Source organism: Camelus ferus, chromosome 27 (assembly GCF_009834535.1).
Source record: "Camelus ferus isolate YT-003-E chromosome 27, BCGSAC_Cfer_1.0, whole genome shotgun sequence".
Taxonomy (NCBI): domain Eukaryota; kingdom Metazoa; phylum Chordata; class Mammalia; order Artiodactyla; family Camelidae; genus Camelus; species Camelus ferus.
The window spans coordinates 6,516,708-6,535,611 of record NC_045722.1 but is presented as its reverse complement, the minus strand read 5'-3'; the positions used below and the strand labels follow the sequence as shown (position 1 = coordinate 6,535,611).

The 18,904-nt window shown below is 39.2% G+C and overlaps 1 protein-coding gene across 4 annotated transcripts in view; it reads left to right on the top strand.

Annotated features, from left to right (window-relative positions):
- Window positions 1-422: 422 nt before the first annotated feature.
- The window catches only part of UBE2Q2 (ubiquitin conjugating enzyme E2 Q2), a 53,907-nt gene continuing 35,425 nt past the window's right edge, over window positions 423-18,904 (top strand). For all 4 annotated transcript variants that reach the window (XM_032468838.1, XM_032468836.1, XM_032468837.1 and 1 more), the window contains exons 1-3: window positions 423-637; window positions 11,699-11,800; window positions 16,354-16,458. In XM_032468838.1, the coding sequence (XP_032324729.1) occupies window positions 458-637; window positions 11,699-11,800; window positions 16,354-16,458 (387 nt within the window). In that variant the 5' untranslated portion in view covers window positions 423-457. The remainder of the gene's footprint in view (window positions 638-11,698; window positions 11,801-16,353; window positions 16,459-18,904) is intronic.

Sequence of the window (18,904 nt, the reverse complement as noted above, 5' to 3'; positions counted from 1 at the left end):
CATGGGCCGGGCGGAAGGGGGCTGGGTCTTGGCGAGGAGGGGGCGGCCGGGCGGGCGCGCGCTAGCCGCGTGCACGCGCCGGAACGGGGCCGCGCGGGGCGCGTCGGGGCGGGGAGGGGTAGGGGCGGGGTGGGGGCAGCCCTTTCCCAGGCGGTAGCGGGGGCGGCGTCGCTGTTGCCCTTTTAAGCCGCGGGGCCGCCGCCTCCTGCCGGTGGAGTCAGTTACAAAGGGAGCAGTTACCCAGGCCGCCACACAGCCGCCTGCTGAGGCCTCGGCGCCCCTCGCCATTTTCCAGACCCGATCCGACGCGGGCCGCGGCGGCGGCGGCGGCGGCGGCGGGGAGAGGCGGAGCCGCGAGAGCGCGGCCCGGGCCGGCCCCGCGGGGCGGTCGCGGCCGTGACGGCGGCTCCGGGCCCGGCTCCCCTTCCGCACCCCTCCCGCCGGAGATGAGGGGAAGATGTCCGTGTCAGGGCTCAAGGCCGAGCTGAAGTTCCTGGCGTCCATCTTCGACAAGAACCACGAGCGATTCCGCATCGTCAGCTGGAAGCTGGATGAGCTGCACTGCCAGTTCCTGGTGCCGCCGCCGGGCAGCCCGCACTCGCCGCCGCCGCCGCTCACACTCCACTGCAACATCACGGTGAGGCGCCCGGCCGCAGCCCCGCAGGGCCGGGCCGGGGCGGAAAGCGGCGCCCCGAGCGCAGGGACAAAGGGGAGCCTACCCGGGAGAGGCCCCCTCGGACCCCCGGGCCGAGCGGGGCGGGGCGGGCCCGCCCCTTTCCCCGTGAGGGGCCCGGCCCAGGCCCCACCGGGACCGCGCGCGGCTCTGGTGGGAGGAGGCAGACGGCGCGTTCTCCGGCTCTCCCCGGGGGGCTGGGTTTGGGGCTGCTGGCCCCTCGCGGCCCCCGTCGCCGCGCCCTGAGGTGGGAGACCGCGGCCGGAGGAGCCCTCGCGGGGTCGCCATGGCCGCCCACAGCCAGGGGCCTGCCCGGGGGCCGCGGCCGGTCGGCCCCGGCTGCCGTGCGAGCCCCGGCGGGGCAGGCGAAAGGCCCTCAAGTTTGAACCCCTCATTCTTCAGTTAGGTTTCCCCGTCCCACTTATTCCCCCAGTTTTTTTTTTTAAGTTTGTGTTTAAGGAAGAACTGACATTGAAAACTGACGCATTTGAGGGGGGAAAAAGTTTAGAATGCAGCCTCCGGCGCTGTTTGAATTATCCCACTTTCCTGCCGGTCTGGCTCGGCGCTAACGCGTTTCCGAAGGCGCCTTGGACCTTGGAGGCGGCAGGTGCTCCGGGGTATGTTTATGCAGCCCCTCCTGTGTATAGCCGTCCAAATTAGGGGCAGGCGAAAGGAGATACGTGCCCAAGTTCGCGGCCCATAGAGATCATATTATGTCATAAAACCTAAAAGACCCTTTAAAGCTCACTCTTTCACTTCATCTGAAAGCTCGTGAGAAACCAGATGCTTCGTAAAATAGTAAACGTGTTCAGCCAGTTTCTGCATAAAAGTGTACGATGGGGCCGTTCGTTGTGAAATTGACTTAGGGTATTGGGCCAAACTGCGGAGTATAGCCCTTATTATAGCAGGAGGCAAGGTGGTGATTTCACGTTCCTCTAAATGTGGCTAAAACCAAGTCTGGCGTCTTTAACTCCCTTTGGTTAAGTCAGTAAGTACTTAAGTGCCTACAGCGTACCTGGAGTCTGCAAAGGCCTCGAAGTTACGATAATTAACATTAAAATAGTTTTTCAGAATTCTGGGTAGTGTATATTAAAAAAAAAACGGTAAATGCAGTGCTGAGGTGAGATTTCATGTATTGAGCATGGCAGTTGGTCTGGGCGCTGGTTTTGCAAAACTGGGTAGAGCATTCCCTGCTTTCGGAACTCTCAGTCTTCTTGGGGAAGAGTTTTATACAACAAAGTGCGACCAGGTTTTCTATTGTATCGTTACGAAAGCCAAAGAGAGTAATTAACTTTGACTTTGGCGGTGGGAGGGGCGAAGGCCTTGAGAGGCTAATTTTGGAGCTGGGCTTTCCCAGGTGGAAGGGAGCGAAGGGACAAAGGAAACTATCGAAAAAAGACCCCAACGGTTGAGAAAACGTAGTTTGCTCCGGGGGTAGAGAAGTTAATGGTAAACAGGAAGTAGTAGTGAGCCTGAAGTCGGTGATAATAAGGGACTGGTCTGAATGGTGATTACTCTAGTAGAAGCTGAGGTATAGCCAGGAAAAGGTAGGTAGGGCTGGTTTGACTGACAGACTGAAGTTGTAGACTTGTGGGGAACCCCTGAGTTATTCAGGTGAGTGGGAAAATGTGTTTGCCATCCAGGACTAGGAGTGATACTCTGCAGTGAGTGGCATTAGGAAATGTGTGTGTGGTTTTGGTTATCCCAATGGGGGTGGGATGGTAGTGTTGCTGTGCTGGCATTTGGTGCCACGGGTACAGGGATGCCAGATGTCTTGCGATGTTCAGGCAGTCTGCCACAACAAAGATTTATACCACTTCCAATGCTAGCAGTGCCCCATTGAGAACCATATTGGAGGCTGATGGAGTCTGCTGCACACGAAGATAGTGAGTGAGTGATGACCTGGATTAGGGAATGGAGCAGTAACTGAATTAGAGACACCTGGGGAAAGGAGCCTGGAGGGGGGACTAGTACAGTGGTACCACTAATACAAACTATTGCAATTCAGATGTTAGTGAATTGTAACAGACATTATCAGAAGATACTGAAGATGCTCAGTGGATATGAATGTGTGTTAACTTTATTATGGAGAAATATCAAACGTATTCAAAAATTGAGTAGCGTGGAGAACCTCCATGTACCCAGCCTAAACAATGATTAAAGTTTTGGCCAATCTTATTTCATCATCTACACCCCACCTCGGAATATTCTGAAGTAGATTCCAGACATATCACCTCATCTGTAAATATTTCGGTGTGCGTCTCTAAAAGATAAAGACTCTTTAAGCATGGCTGAGTGTTTTGATAAAATCTCCATGGTTTGCTCTTGATACCATTTTCTTAGAGGGGAAAGAGCAAGGGAAAAATGGAGTTGGATTTCAAATGCCAGGACCTGTCTACTCTGTGATTTGCCGTTCTCTAAAAAGTTTTAGCGCTTAAAAGAAAAAAAGAATGTTTGATCTATTTTTAACTTTTCCTTGTGTCCCCAAATATTTATTGAGCTCTTCTGTATGCCAGGCCCTGACTTCTCCATGCTTACCAAAAAGCATCCCAAGGCAGTAATGTTTGAGTGAATGGTACCTCACTAGTGGTCTCCCTACATGGCATGCATGCCAATTTCTGAATAATCCTCTCAGGATATTGTGCCCCCCTTTTCTTTCAGGCTTCTGCATCAGCAGTTTCTCCCATGTGGAATGTGCCCCTTACACCACTCCTATCTGTCTTGACATGTCTGACCATCCCCAAGGCTCTTCCAGTCATTCCCTGTTTATGCTGATAGCTATTTCCCTTCCTGCCTTCTGTGGCCCCTACTGTTTACTGCTTTGGTTATATTTTCTTATGTTCTGTTATAGATTTGGGTTTGTCTTTTTTTAAGTCTTTTTTTTTTTTATTTTATGGTGACATGGAAGAATATTCTGTAGTTATGCTTTTCCTCTTCCACTTAGTAAACGCTTAGTAAATATTTGTACTTTTGACTGTATAGCCACCATTCTAGCTCTGTTCTGTTTGAACAAAAATCTTATATAAGTTAACTGCCAAGAGTTGGTCAAAAGGGCAGAGAAAACATCAAGAAAGTGTCATTGATAGTGCATAAATATTTAAAAGGCTTCTTAGAGCTCAATAGGAAATTTGCAATTTGACTTCATGTGGAAGAGTTTTGAGACGTAAAAAACAAAACAAAACATAGATGTTTTGATGTTTTACTCTTTAGGCCAAGGGAATGGAGCTAAATTTTTTGTTTTATAAATTTGTCCTCATCGTAAATATGAAGGGAAAAGAGTCCCATTTTCATCTTCAAGGAGTCTTTTTTTAATTTGTTTTCTGTGAACTCATGATATGAAAGGTAGTTATGCAAACTTAATATTGTTTTTCCATTTTCAGTAAATAGTTCTAATTGCCAGTTAGTGCTAGTATCCAGTTGTTATGATCACACGTAAAAAGCAAAGCACCTTGTTTTAATAACCTCTGGCTTTCTTTTAGTCCTTTTGAAATATTTAGCGTAACTTGATGACTCCATTACTCCTTTTATGGACTTCTTGGCATCTAGGAACTCTTGGTAGGGAATCACTGTTTTAGAGTGAAAAATCCCCCCTCCCCCAGGAAATAAACTAGCTGCTAAATAAAACTTTATAGTAATTTATTATTTGTGTAGCATAAATCATTACTCTTTCTGCATGAATGGCTATTTGCCAGGATATTTGTGGTAGAATTTTTATTTGTTTGTTTAACTAATTAAATTCCTATTCATCATTGCCAAAGAGCTGCTACCCCCCCCCCCCCCCCCCCCCCCCCCGCCAACAGCAAGATACTAAATTTAAAATGTTACAGCTCTGAGTTTAGGAGAAAAAGATTTAGTCTCTACTTAGTAGTTGGGACCTTAAGCACATTACTTGTTTTACTGAGCTTTTCTATAAAGTAGATAATACTTTTTGTCCCACATGAGAACATATATATGAAAGCTCTTTAGCAATAATGATGTTCTCTAAGGTATAAAAGTGATGGTATTATTAGTGGTTGCATAACACTTTATTTTGAAAATGCTTTTTAATAGCTTTTCATGGGAAATAAACCAATGCTGTTAATTTCTTAGTTTTTCATGTTTCTAGTCTTTGATAGAAAGTAGCCCAGACAAGGTTATACAATGGAAATAACAGAACTGACTAAAGAGCCCAAGACCTCTTCTTTGGTGTATTCTCCAGGGACAGATTACTTTTCCAAATTGAACTCCTGGAGAATCTTTTGGAAGTATCAGAACTGTCATGTTAAGCACCTAAGTGGTACTTTCAGTCCAGAAGAATCATTGTTTATATTCAATTGACCAATTTATAACACAGAGTCAAACGCCTAGTCCTTATATATCCTCCCTAATCCCGGTTTTTATGCCTTTCCTTGAAAGGAGCAGATCTATGAAGAGGAGACTTAGGTTTCCAATTTGTGAATGGTGTATCCTTTAGTAAATTGATTTTTTATTGTTAAACTTCCTTAGACCTGGAAAAGGGGGTAGTATTTGATAAATGTCAGCTAGTTGAGGGGTGGGGAATTAAATTGAGTCTCTACCAAATGTAAAGCATTGCTGGAGAGCCAGAGTGCTGAAGCAGAGGTCCCTCTTTCCCAGGCCACTGAAATAGTGTTCAGAAAGACTAAGCAAACTCAGAACCAAGGAAACCAGTGGTTTCTGCCGGTAGGTGTTTTGAATCCTCTTCAGCATTTCCATTTTCTCTGACTCAGTTTTGATTAGCTGTAATTTGCTACTCAGATCACATGGGTGTGTATGCATTTTTCATTTACCAAATGTTAGTGTTTTTACTCTGCTTCTGAGGGCTCTGGTTGTCTTAGATACTTAGTTGTAGTTGCTTACTTGTAAAATGATTAGCAGAGAGCAATTTCTTTTTCTTTCTCTTTTTCCTTCCTTCCTTCCTCCCTCTTTCCTTTCCTCCTTTCCTCCTTCCTTCCTATGTTGTCAGATCATTTAGAATTCTATTAAGGTACCATGTGGTAATTCTGTCAGCTTATTTCATCTTCCACCCTACATTTATTGAATAGCAAAGTGTGAAAATAATGTGTCACGTAACTGTTCTCTAGAAGAATTACAACTGTTTTATCTCTGAACCTTCAACAAGAAGTATATGCATCAATTTTCAAAAAAAATGATGAAATCCTTGGAAATGGCTGTGTCCTATCAATTGGAAAAACACCAGAAACTGAGCGTTCTGGCAGGCAGTGTTGCTGGCTGGTGCTTGTTAGAAAGCCACACATTGGTCTCTTAGTGGATTTATGCAGAAAATAGACACAGAAAGTTATTTCTGAATAAGACAGGAATTCCTTAAGCAGTGACAAGCAGAGAGTCTGGTTTGATTAACCTTGAGTTATGTTGCCTCAGATCAGGACAACACAGCACAACATTTTATGGTGGCAGTGGCAGTGGTGGTGAACTTGTTTGAATAACCTTTATAGCGGTGGTCATAGACAACTTCATCCTTCAAGCCTTAAAAATCACTATAAAACTAATAATAGAATTGAGGAAAAACAAAGGTCCTGAGTAATTAGTTGCTTAGATAATTGTCTAAAGTTTTCATAACTGTGTTAGAAGCACATAAACATTTAATGTAAGGAAGCTGCTTGAACTTATATTGGGATTTTTGAGCACCATCCAGTAGTTAAAAATTGTATATCATGAGTCATTTTAAAGACAGATAGGAAGGAAACTATCTTTTCAAGATAGGTACAAAGCTTAATTGTTAACCTTTTTAAAAATTAAAAAGCTTGAAGTGTATGAGAGGTTGAAAGTATTAATGCTTAGTTTTAAATATTACTCATATTTATAGATGCCTTTCAGAGTATATGGACTGTCTTTTAAATATGACACTGAAGAAGCCTTGACTGTGATGTAGAGTTTGTGCTGAAGATTGTTTCCAGAGATGGTGGCAGTGGATGTTTTATAATGTAGAATACAAGACATCCTTATTTCAGAAATCTAAAAACCAGAGAAGCAACACTAGAAAAAAATCACCTATAATTCTACTACTTAGAAGACAACCAGTGTCAAAATTCTGTTACATATCTTGTCATCTGGTCATCTTTTTTTCTCCTATGTTTACATAGACTCCCTCTCCCTTAAAAAAAAATCAGATTATTTTGTAAACTTTTTTTTTTTTCAATAATATTGTAGACCTTTGTCAGAAGTTATTCCTCTTCAGTGGCTTCAGTTACCATGTGCTGTCCTGTTGTATGGCTAGAGCACTGAGTCAGTCATGTCTTCTAGTTTGGGATATGTAGGTAGTTTCTGATTTTTTCTCTTTTAAACAGTGCTCTGAACATTAATAGCTAGAGCTAAATCCTTGTGCATTTAGCTAATGTCCTTTGAAATTTTCCTAAAAGTGATAGCTTTCCATTCTTAGTGATAAATCGGTTTCTGGAGATGTTGTAACAAATTATATTGTATAGGAACTTTTTTCTTCTTCCCAGTAGCAGCTTTTACTGTCAGACTGGTAAAAATGTTAGCAAGTGTAAAGTGAAATGGGCATTGTCACAGTCATGATAGAAAGTGTAAAGATCTATGACTCCCTAGGAAACAGTTTGGTTTCTTTTAACCTTCCGTTTCAGCAAGATAAATGCTGACTACCCCTGGTTGGCCAACATTGTCCTGCGATGCTAGATCTTCAACAAAGAGAGCTCTAGCCCCAAAGAAGACCCAGGTTTGCCTGGTTTAGCTCATCTGACAGCTAACCATGGGGAGTAGGATGGGCTGGTAGAAACCTGTGCTGGGTTTTGGGTCAGGAAAGTAGGTAGGAAGATGGGAAGGAGATAGGAAAACTAGCCTCAGTGGAACCACATTAATACAGAATGATGAAAGGATGTTTCTTACAAGGAGTTCTAAGAGTGAGAGGGAAAAACGTTGGGGCTTGGGGTTGGGGTTGGGGGGGGCAGGCAGCAATTCTCAAAGGTTTTGGAGTTAAGACTCTTTTACACTATTAAAAATCTACCGAGGACCCGTGGAGCTTTTGTTTATGTAGGTTATCTATCAGTATTTATCACTAGAAATTAAATATTTAAAATACTGATTTATTAAGATAAACTCATTACATGTTAATATAAATATTTTTATGGAAAAAAAGACCATATATTTTTTAAAAGACCATTTTTTTTAAAGACCATATTTTCTAAACCAAAAATTTTTCAGTGAGAATAGTGGAATAATTTTCCTTTTTTTTTTTTTGTGAGTCTCTTTGATGTCTGGTCTGTCATTTGCTTCTGCATTCAATCTGTTGTGATATGTTGTTCTGGTTGAAATAATAGGAAGAAAATCCAGCCTCACACAGATATATGGTTGGGAAAAAGGAGGATTATTTTAATAGCCTTTTTAGGTAATTGTGGATATTCTTTTTGGATACTCTACCAAAACTTGGTCTTTCTTGAACTTTGAATGGATCTTTAACCCTTGCATGATATTGTAAATCATGCATTGGTCTTTTGGAAAATTTTCTAGATGTTGATACTTTTCGTTATATAACATGAAAAAGGTTATATTCATTAATATCACCATCAACCTCATCAGAATACTCTTAGGAAGCCATTAGACTCACAGTGATGGATAAAGGTTTTGTGCAATTCTAATTTTTGCTTGAAAGCTTGAATTTTATTATTGGCAATAAATACTGTCCTTTGTTTTCCTTGAAATGACAGGCTCTCATTCTTTCTTGAGAAAATGTTTATCAGAAACCCAAGTTGGAATAACCATTGTTTTGGTCAGTCATTCTTTCAAGTAGTAGGTTCAGCTCACAACTCAGTCACACAAGTGCTTTTTCTAAAGTGTTCTGTAGGAGTGCTCATGTGTGCTTCCTGTTTCATCACTTGCAACATTAGAAAGACATAGGATTGAGATTTAGTAAAATAACTGCTTCATCACAGACATTCTTTAGTGAAACGCCTTTTTCTTTTAAAAACCTTAAATGCATGGTGGTGAATACCATGACTTCAAGTATAGTTTGGTATCACTGCCTTTATCTTTGCTAAGGTATCCGCAGTTTTACCCACTGTTGTATTTGCAGTGGTGCAGATGTCAATGTGCAAATGTCACTGGTGCAAATGTCAATGTGAAAAAGGCAATTAACTTCTTAGTATTTTGTAGAAATAGTTTGGAGCTAGGTGTCCAAGAGCCCTACTTTGAGAGCTATTGACAAAGTGCTCAGACCTACTGTGTATCCTATTTTATGTACAGGATTAGAAAACATGGCTTAGGTAATAACTGATCTCAGTAATTTGAGGGGGGTTATTTATTTATTTACCTTTTTTTTTTCTTTTTAAGAGGAGGTACTGGGGATTGAACCCAGGACCTTGTTCATGCCAAGCATGCATTCCACCACTTTGAGCTATACCCTCCCCCTGATCTCAGTAATTTTTTTCCCAATTCTCATAACACGGTTTTGAGGGTTTTAGACCAGGACAACAATTTACATATTTTATTTTGCTTATGCAGAAGTTTACTAGACAAACGCTAATCTACATAGTGAAGCTCAAAATTTAGTTGTTTTTTTAAGGCTATAGAAAATGCAAATCTAAAACATTAAAAATGGTTTAAATAGTATGCTCCTAAACTAGACTGAAGACTGGGAAGAAATGCAATACTCAGTAATCAATTCTCTTTAAGAATAGGATTAATTTTGGTTTTGCTTTTTTTTGGTGGGGCTAGGTAATTAGATTTATTTACTTATTTATTCTTAGAGGAGGTACTGGGGATTGAACCCAGAACTTCATACATGCTAAGCACGCACTCTACCACGTGAGCTATACCTTACCCCCAAGAATAGGATTAATTTTGAAGACAATCTTCCTTTTAACCTTAAAGAGGTTTGAGACACAGTAAGTTTGAGGAATGAGAATATAAAAATAAACTATTAGTGAATGGATATGATGTCTTACTTCAATACAGTTTTTTTCTTTAAAGAACATTTGGTAAAATGCTTTAAAAATACTGTTTCTGTGGCTTCAGCTATATTATAATTGACATTATAGTTCTGAAAGCAGTGCTTCTTTAAAACTGTTTCTGCATAATTCTTTTCCTATGACTAGAACCTAATTGCAGCTAATACTGCTAATAATGGCTTTTCCCAATTTATAATAGAAAACAGTACAAATGAACGGAGTAAATGTCTGTTAGTAGGTGAAAACATGTAATGCCTAGTTTGTTAACTTTTTAAAATCAACACGTAATTGTGCTTTTAAAAATATATATGTGGTAATAGCATTTCTTGGTTGTACTGTTTGTGTGATGGAATAAAATGTTGGAATTTTATGGTGTTTGAATTAGTTATCTATTGCTCTGTAAAATTTCAGCAGCTTTAAACAACAAGTATTATCTCACAGTTTCCATACGTAAGAAATCTGTGCCTGGCTTACCTGGGTTCCCTGGCTCTGACGAAGCAGACAAGGTGTTGGCTGATGCTGCAGACATCCCAAGGCTGGACAGGGGAGAACCTGCCTCCAGGCTCATTCATGCCGTTCTTGGTGGGGTTCATCTCTTCACAGGCTGTTGGTCAGAGGCCTTTCTTAGTCCCTTACCGTGTTGATTTGGGCCTCTCTGTAGGGAGCTGGCTTCCATTAGTGGGAGTAAATGAAAGAAAAGAGCAGGAGAGGGTGAGGAAGACAGAACTTTTCCTCTGTTTGTAACCTAATTTGAGAGGTGATATCCATTACTTTTGCTGTGTTCTGTTTGTTAGAAGCGAGTCATTAGGTCTAGGGAGGGAATTATACAAGGGGGTAAATACCAGGAGGTTAGGATCATTGGGACCATTTTAGAGCAATCCTGTTACAGTGTTCAAGAGCATCGTTGACATCTGTGAGCTGGGAGCACACAGGCAGTAGCTTCACAAGGAGAATACACCTGTCTCAGAACCCAGCTCCATTGCCAATGAGAGCTGAATGTAGCCCTAAGATAGCTAAGTTGCTGTTCTGCCTTCTAACACCCGCTATGTTTAAGAAGTAATCTTAACCTCATTTAAGAAATCTGTCCTTTAGAAACTACATTCCTTCTTGCAATCTAAGAAGAGAGGGAAAATTATTAGGAAAAAGGCAGAATTAATTGGGATTGATTTTAGGGGCCAATTTTTGAATGGAGAAAAATCTCAAAGTAACTTCTGTAATTACACTACTCAGAGAGCAAGCAGTACAGTGAGTAGAAGATTTAAAAAATCATTTTTAGCATTTGTAAGGATTTAAAAATGTGCCTAGATGTGTACTCCTTCGCTTTATTTTAAAAATTCAGAATTGGATATCATCTAGGTAAAGCTTTCAAATGTAGCTTTATTCTATTAGAAGGTAAAAGGAGTATGGTTTAAATCTGTAAACTGTACTTCAAGGTTGGGATGTTTTTGTTTTTGTTTCTGTTTTTGTTTTTGCTTCTTGAGGAATTTATTATGATTCCAGATTTTTTGTTTGTTTTTTTGAGGGAGAGGTCATTAGATTTACTTACTTACTTATTTTAATGAAGGTACTGGGGATTGAACCCAGGACCTCGTGCATGCCAGGCACACCCTCTACCACTGAACTATACCCTTCCACCCTTGATTCTAGATTTTAAAGCCCTTAAAAAATGTTTAAGCCGAAGAATCCAGTCCATGATAGATCTTTCTTTGTAAATGAAGGAAGCCTATCTTCCTTGGTGCTTGAATACCATTTTTTTTCCCCTGCTTTTGATAAAGCATAACTTTTGCAGTGTATTCTCTTCTGTCTGTTTTAAATCATACTGCTTACTGGGTAAAGTTCTTTTTTTTTTGTTTTGTTTTTGTTTTTGTTTTAGAGTTATGAATTCTATAATACGGTGCAAGCAAGATTATACCATAAAACATTATTTTGGTTAAAAAATCCATAAGAAATTTTGTTTCTTACATAGATTTTAATGTGTTACTTTTCTTCTCCTGATATGTTTTACTTAAATTTGTGACCATTTTGCCATTTAGTGGTGTGGTTTAATTGCATATCCAGGTTAGCCTGTATGTAAATATGTTTAACATAGGTGTCTCTGCAACAGGAATCTTACCCATCTTCTTCACCGATATGGTTTGTGGACTCTGATGACCCAAATCTGACATCAGTTCTGGAACGTCTAGAAGACACTAAGAACAACAATTCGGTGAGAAAATAAGCCACGCTACTTTCTTTTTTTCTCATGAACATTATAGAATTTGAGTGTTAAGAGGTAATATGATATAAAAGCCTGATTAATGATTGTTTGATAACCTCGTCTTCAGGTCCTCCAAGATTTTTTTTGGTCCTTCAAATTTGACTGTTTACTACCTGGTTTCTCATTTTTATTTTCCATAGGTATAGTCTTAATTTAGATCAGAAATTAGGTGGTCTCTTTATCATAAATTTTAATCATTAAACCAAGCAGGCATCTTTGGTTGAGACCACTAGCCAAGGTAGGCAACGGAAAAGGGGGAAAAGATGGAAGTAGATATAAGGGGGAAATAATGATAGAATGACACTGATTGCTTTTTCTGTTGAGAGTCTATAACTCTGTAGTTAAAGCCAAAAGTATACAAATAAAAAATTTTTTTAACATTTTTTTATTGAGTTGTAGTCATTTTACAATGTTGTGCAAATAAAAAAATTTTTAATATATAAAGAAATCAAACTTTACAAATTTTTTAGAAACCTGGTTTCTTTGATTATAAAACTACTAAGTGACCATTGTGAGGGAACTAGTAAAATTAAAAACAACAAAAAAGGAAAATAGGAAAATTTTGCTAGTTGATATAACCACTGTTGACTTGATGACTCTTTTTAATCAGTATTTTTTTCCCTTACTAGTGAAATACATATATTCTTATACATATGTTTTAATAGTTGAGGTTATGTTCTGTATAGCCTTATATCCTTTTTTTAAGAGTTAACACTACCATTGTAGTTTTCCATGATGTCATACATTCTTTATAGAAAAATACCAATCATTATTTGCAGGTGACATGATTGTTTACCTTTAAAAAAAAATCCAAATGAGTTGGCTGAAAAAGCAATTTTTAAGATGACTAGTTAAAAGTTCTATTGTATAAAAATCAAATTTTCCCAAATATCAGCTATAATCAGAAAATATAGTAGACAGGTATTTTATTGACAATTACAATTAAATTTTAAAAAGTAAATACCTAGGAATAAACTTAGACATGCAGGTTTTGTAGCAAGAAAACCACAAAAATCTGCTGAGTGGAATAAAAGACTTGACTGCTGTTCCTCGACGGCCGGACTCCGTGTTATAAATATGTCAGTCATCTCCGTTGCGTCATGTTAGTTTATAAATTGAATGCAATTCCAGTACGAATCCCAACAGATTTGTTTCTGGAACTTGACAGAATGATCCTAAAGTTTGTTTTGAAGAGTAAATAATAAAAAATAACAATGAAGTTGGAAAGAAAAGAAATGAGAGACTTGCCTGACCAGATATTAAATAAAGTAAAATATTGAGTACTGGCACTGGACCAGGCAGATGGAGGCAACAGAAGTTTAGAACAGTCGTGCAGTTGAGAAGCTAGACGGACACATGTTCATGTCTCCAGCAGGGGAGGGGCGGCAGGAGAGGTAAGGAGTGATAGACATAGCCTCCTTACTCCACCTCCTTTGAGGAGGTTGCCTCTCAAGATCTAAAGGTGTAAATTTTGTAACAGTAGGAATGAGAGGGGTTATTTTTTGATGTCTAAAATATTCCATCAAAAAACTCTCATATCACTTACATGTGGCATCTAAAAAAAGTCACAAATGTACTTATTTACAAAACAGACTTAACAGACATTTAAAAAAAAAAGCCATTTAGGATTACCAAAGGGGAAGGAGGGGAAGGGATAAATTAGGAGTTTGAGAATAGCAGACAAACTACTATTTATAAAATAGACAAACAGCAGGGTCCTACTGTATAGCACAGGGAACTATATTCAATATCTTGTAGTAACCTATAATGAAAGAGAATATATATATATATGTATATAACTGAATCACTATGCTATATACCAGAGACTAACACAACATTGTAAATACACTATACTTCAATTAAAAAATAGTGTCAGCCGCAAAAAAAAAAATACTCATAAAGAAAAATGACATAGGAGATAAAATTGGGTCCAGTTTTATATTAAAAAAAGTAAATGTATTTACATGAAAGAAAAAAACCCCAAGCCCATCCTCCACTCTTTCTTACAGTCTCTGCTAATTATTTTGTAACCTAGTGTCTTGACAAAATAAGCTATGTTTCCTTACCTTTAATTCATTTAGTTCATTATAATCTAGATTCTGCCTTCATTGTTGTACTAAAATTTTTATCTCTAGTTGTCAAGTGCAGGACTTCCTTTTTAGTCCTAAATTTTACCTTTCTGCAGCATTTTTGGTACTGTTGATTCTTTCCTTATTGAAATGTTCCTTCATTCAATAAACATTTATTACTTAATTTCCACCAATAAAGAGCTGGTTAAATTGAAATTACTGTATGGTTTTATGATAGAATATTATGTTGTAGTTAAGAAGAATAGAGCCAGTCTTTCCACAAGAGCACATACAATTTTATGATATACTAAATGAAAAAGCAAGTCAACATATTGTCTGTAATCTGGCCCCTCTTGTATACAATGTTGAAAAAAAAAATCTATATCTATGCTGATTTATACATACCTGTTTTAAACCTGAGTGGACATAAGAAACTATTAGTAGTGGAATACAGAAAAGTATTTCTTAAAAAATTGACTGGCTTCCCTGCCAGGTGCTGTCATAAGTGGTGGAGACAAGACAAATCCTATCCTAGTCCTCTGGGAACTGATAATCTAATGAGGATTTCCATCAGATCGCTGTCTCTGTTTTTATCTCGTTCTCACCCTGCCTTGCCTCCTCTGAGCTCTTATTCCTTGGTCTGCCTCTTCTCATTCTGTGCTTTCTCTGAGTAATCTCTTCTACTCCCAGTTCTTAAATCAAGGCCTATGTTCCAGTGACTCCCAAATCTTTATCTCTAGCTAAAATTTATCTCCTGAGTTTGAAACTCCATTATCTGTCTATATATCACAGTAGATCAGGGAATCTCACGGGGATGTGCCATGACTGTTCAGAATGATTCTATCTAAATTTAAACTCATCTCCCTCTCAGCACTCTATCACCCCCATCATGTTTGCCCTCAGTAATTCTCTCTGTGATTGTGAGTAGGGCAAAATGAAGTAGCTAAGCTTGTTACTCATGCCTGAACCTGGAAACTATCTTAGAGTTCTTTTTTATACCAGTGTTTCCTGACCCCCACCTCCCACCCCTAAACTACCTAGTAAATTTCTAAGACCTGTCCACCTACTAAATATTCTTCTAAATATTTCTTAAGTCCTTCCCATGGTCTTAGTTTCTTCCTCTTATCCCCTCAAACACTTTTTTGGGGGGAGCGCATAGTTGAAATTCCTGGAAGATGTACTGCCCTGCCTTTCTTACCGCTTGGTGCAACTCCACCACACTGCTGCCTTTCCCACGGTACTCCTGGAGCTCTTCCTGTACCAGGGGTTGAAGTGTCTGAGTCTGTGTCCACGTCAACCTCCCTCGTCTTTATTATGTGCTTAGCACAAAACAGAGCTTATTGGAATGACAAATCCACAGTGGGGCTTTGCTGCTTTTTAAGCTTGAGGATATTTTTTGATACTGATTGACTGCTAACCTTTCCTCATATTTACTTGCTCCACTGTCCACTTTGAAAAGGCTTGTTCTTTGCTTTGTTTAACCCATTCTATCTCTGTGTCTGTTTTCCTTAGTCCATAAACCTTCTTTCTTTTCATCTCTCTTCTTGGTTAGAGATATCCAGGAACCTTCCTGACCAAGGGAAGTAAGTCGCCTTACTTGCTCCCAGGCAAGTTGTCTGATACTGACCATTTTTCTTTAAACATAATTGCTAAACTTATACATTGAAAACCTTTTTTTTTAAACAATGAAAAACATGTTTGTGCACATAATTTACCTTACTTACCTCCTTAAAGTGAATATGCTTATAAAACAATCTGGATTTAAAAGTGGAAACTTGGATTCTTCTTTGTAGTTTTCCTAGTGAGTTTTTTTTCTTTTCCTTTCTTTTTTTTAAGACAAACACTTAAGAGTCTACTAAGTGTCAAGTGTTTTTACAGAAGATTTTGTTTAATCTTTACCATTATAAGAAGGTTTTAATTTCCTGGTTTTATAGATAGACCAAAACTCAGGGAGTCACTACTATATCCAAGGTCACCTAGATTCCAAGGCTGTGTCTGTTAGACCATATTTGCCTCTGTACTTTTAAAATGACTGTGACTGTGGAATATATAATGTTATAACCCATGTGCAACAACACTGCGTCTATTTTTTGTAGCCTCGTTAATATATTAGCGTACTCTTGTAAGTTACCAAGAAGAGAAGTTAACAGCTGAAAATTAGGCGATGTCTGGAGCTCCCCTTCCTCTGCCTTTATGTTGATGTCATTCTGCTAGGTATCCATTGTAGGGATTGCACTCAAGCCATAGTAACTTTCTTGCACTAGCACTCCCTAAAATATATTTTTTAAGACTGTTATTTTATCTGTAGGCTGTAATTGACCAGTAACAAACTTTTTTCACTTCCCACTGGATTAGTTACAGTAGTGTTAGCATTATTCATGTCTTCTGAGGGCTCTTTAACATAATGCTTATTTACTGAAATGTGTTTTGTAGCTTCGTCAGCAGTTGAAGTGGTTGATATGTGAACTCTGCAGATTATATAACCTTCCTAAGCACCTGGATGTTGAGATGCTAGATCAGCCACTACCCACGGGCCAGGTAAAGTAAAACTTCTCTAGTGTTCTGGAGCTAAAACAAATTGTCTCAAGCAGAAGTAAAGCTAGAATGGTTTTTCTTACACAGCTTACTAAGAACTTGATTTTTGTTTTCCTGTTAAAGTGCTTTGTTTATTTTGTTTCAGGTACTAAAAATAACTTTTCATTCTTTGGACCTGCTGGTATTTACTATGACGGACAAACAATTGTCCCCTTCACCGCCACCACCTTTTTGTTGTTGTTAATATTCCTGGTTTTCATAACTGTTCCTTGCTTCTTCAGTTTTTTTGTTTGCTTTCGCTTATTCATTCACCTTCACCTGGAATGCCATCCCTTTACACGCATTTATACTACTTAAGGCCTGAATCAGATGTTGTCTCCTCCAAGCAGCAGAAGTACCCACCAGCTCACTACCACCTCTAACTTTTCTGGATTTCTAGATTTACCTGTTTAGGCATAATTATTAACTTTGTATTACAATAAAGATTTCGCTCTTATGCCACCCACTTTCCCATCCACCTTCCCTTCCTAAAACATCATTATATTTAGTCTAATGAATAATCACCATTTATCATTAAGATTTTGTCGTGTAGAGTTTTCTATTATGGTATTTCCTTTCTTGTACAGTTTTTTGTTTTGCAGTGTCTTCCTTATAATAATTGTTAGTTTATAAAACTTACGTTCTGTCTCTTTTCTGTGAGATCTCCCTCTCTCCTCGAGCCTTCGGTTCTTCTGCACCAGGCTTGGCGAGTTCTCTGGGTTGGCTATTCAGCTGTCACCTTGAAATTTTTCTTGTCTTCTGTGCTGGAGTAGTTTGTTTCGTGATCTCATGTATTCTTTCTTGGCTTAGCTCTTCTCATTTTGCCTGAGTGTATGCTCAAGTAAAATCCTAGGAAAACGTGAAAGAGTAGTACATTTTCTGAGTTCTGACTTCTAAAAAATATGGCCAAATCACTGTAGGTTTGAATCTTGGTTCTGCTACTTATTAGCTGTCTTACCTAGTTAGCTTGGGCTGATTACCCAGTGTAACATGCACGATAACTTCCCAATGCAAAAAGGGGGAAAGGGTAGCAATACCTACCTTTTGGTGGATTCGTTTCCATTGTTGCTGGTCCTCAGTATGGATGGGCCTCTTCAAATTTGGACTCTTGAATCTTTCTCCTTGCGTCAGTGTTCTTGTATTTTTTCTGTGGTGACTTTCTCCTTTCCAATCTTCATTTGTTCATTTTGGAATGCCTGCTAGTGGGATTTTAGACCTCCTCCCTTGAGTCTTTGTGTCTCTTATTATCACTATATTCTATCTCTTTGTTTTAAGAAAAATGTTCCAGAATTTGAAATTATCTTTAAACTTTCAGAAATTTTATTTGGACAGTCATAACTGTAAGTTTTATTTTGGTTATTTATTGCTGCTTAACCAGTTGTGCTAGAACTTAATGGCTGAAAACAACAGTTTACTCTCTCTCATGATTGTGTGGCTTTTCTAGGTTTAGCTGGACAGTTTTTCTGCTAACTTCACGGTGCAGTCAGACAGTGACTGGGACTGGTAGTCATTTGGATAAACCACTGCCCTGGAATGTCCAACATGGCTTCTTCATTCACATGTCTGGTGTTTGGTGTTTCCTCTGTGACCTTTCTTACCACATGGCATCTCATCATTCCAGAGTCTCTTCATGTGGCTTCTCTTTCTTTGGGAAGGTAGTCAGAATTTTTATGTTTGGTTTCTAAGAGCAGAAAAATGGAAGCTGCCAGGCCTTCTGAAGGTTTAGATCTGGAACTGCCCCAGTGTCGTTTATTGGTTAAAGCAAGTCACAGGACCCACCCAGATTGACAATGGGAGGGGTCGTATAAAGGATGAATGCTGGGAGATGTGGTTCATTTGGGGTCCTCTCCAGAGATGAGTCATAAGCTCTAAGAGCCTTTTCTTGTTCTCTGATTTTTCCTTATTCATAGCATTCTATTTTTGTTTGGTAGATGTGACATATTCATAAGTGTCTTTAAGGAGTTACTTTGATACTCTCCCTCTCTAGCATCTCTGTTTTCTCTTTAATAAGTTTAATAAGTCTTAAGTAATATTTTTTCTAGTTTGTCTTGGTCTTTTTTTTTCTTTTTGGAGACTTTCCTTAGATACCTATTCTGTGTTGCTCATTCATATTTTTTCTTTTCTCTTTTCTCGTTCATATTTGAGAGTGTTACTAAAAAGTTGATTGTGAGTTTTTTGTGGCCAAGACTTGTCAACTGATAGCTTTTAGGAGGAATTTAAGCTGACTTCCAGCCCATATACCTCCACCCTCTACTTCCTGGTATAATCATAAATGATGGCTGGAACTTCTTGGTTTCTCTGGACATGAAACCTTATAATCTCTTGCTTGAGGTAGATATGTCTGTCTGAGTTCCGCTTAAGGAGAGCAGTGTGTTTTGGGGGCTGGACAATGTTCTGTATATAGATTTTT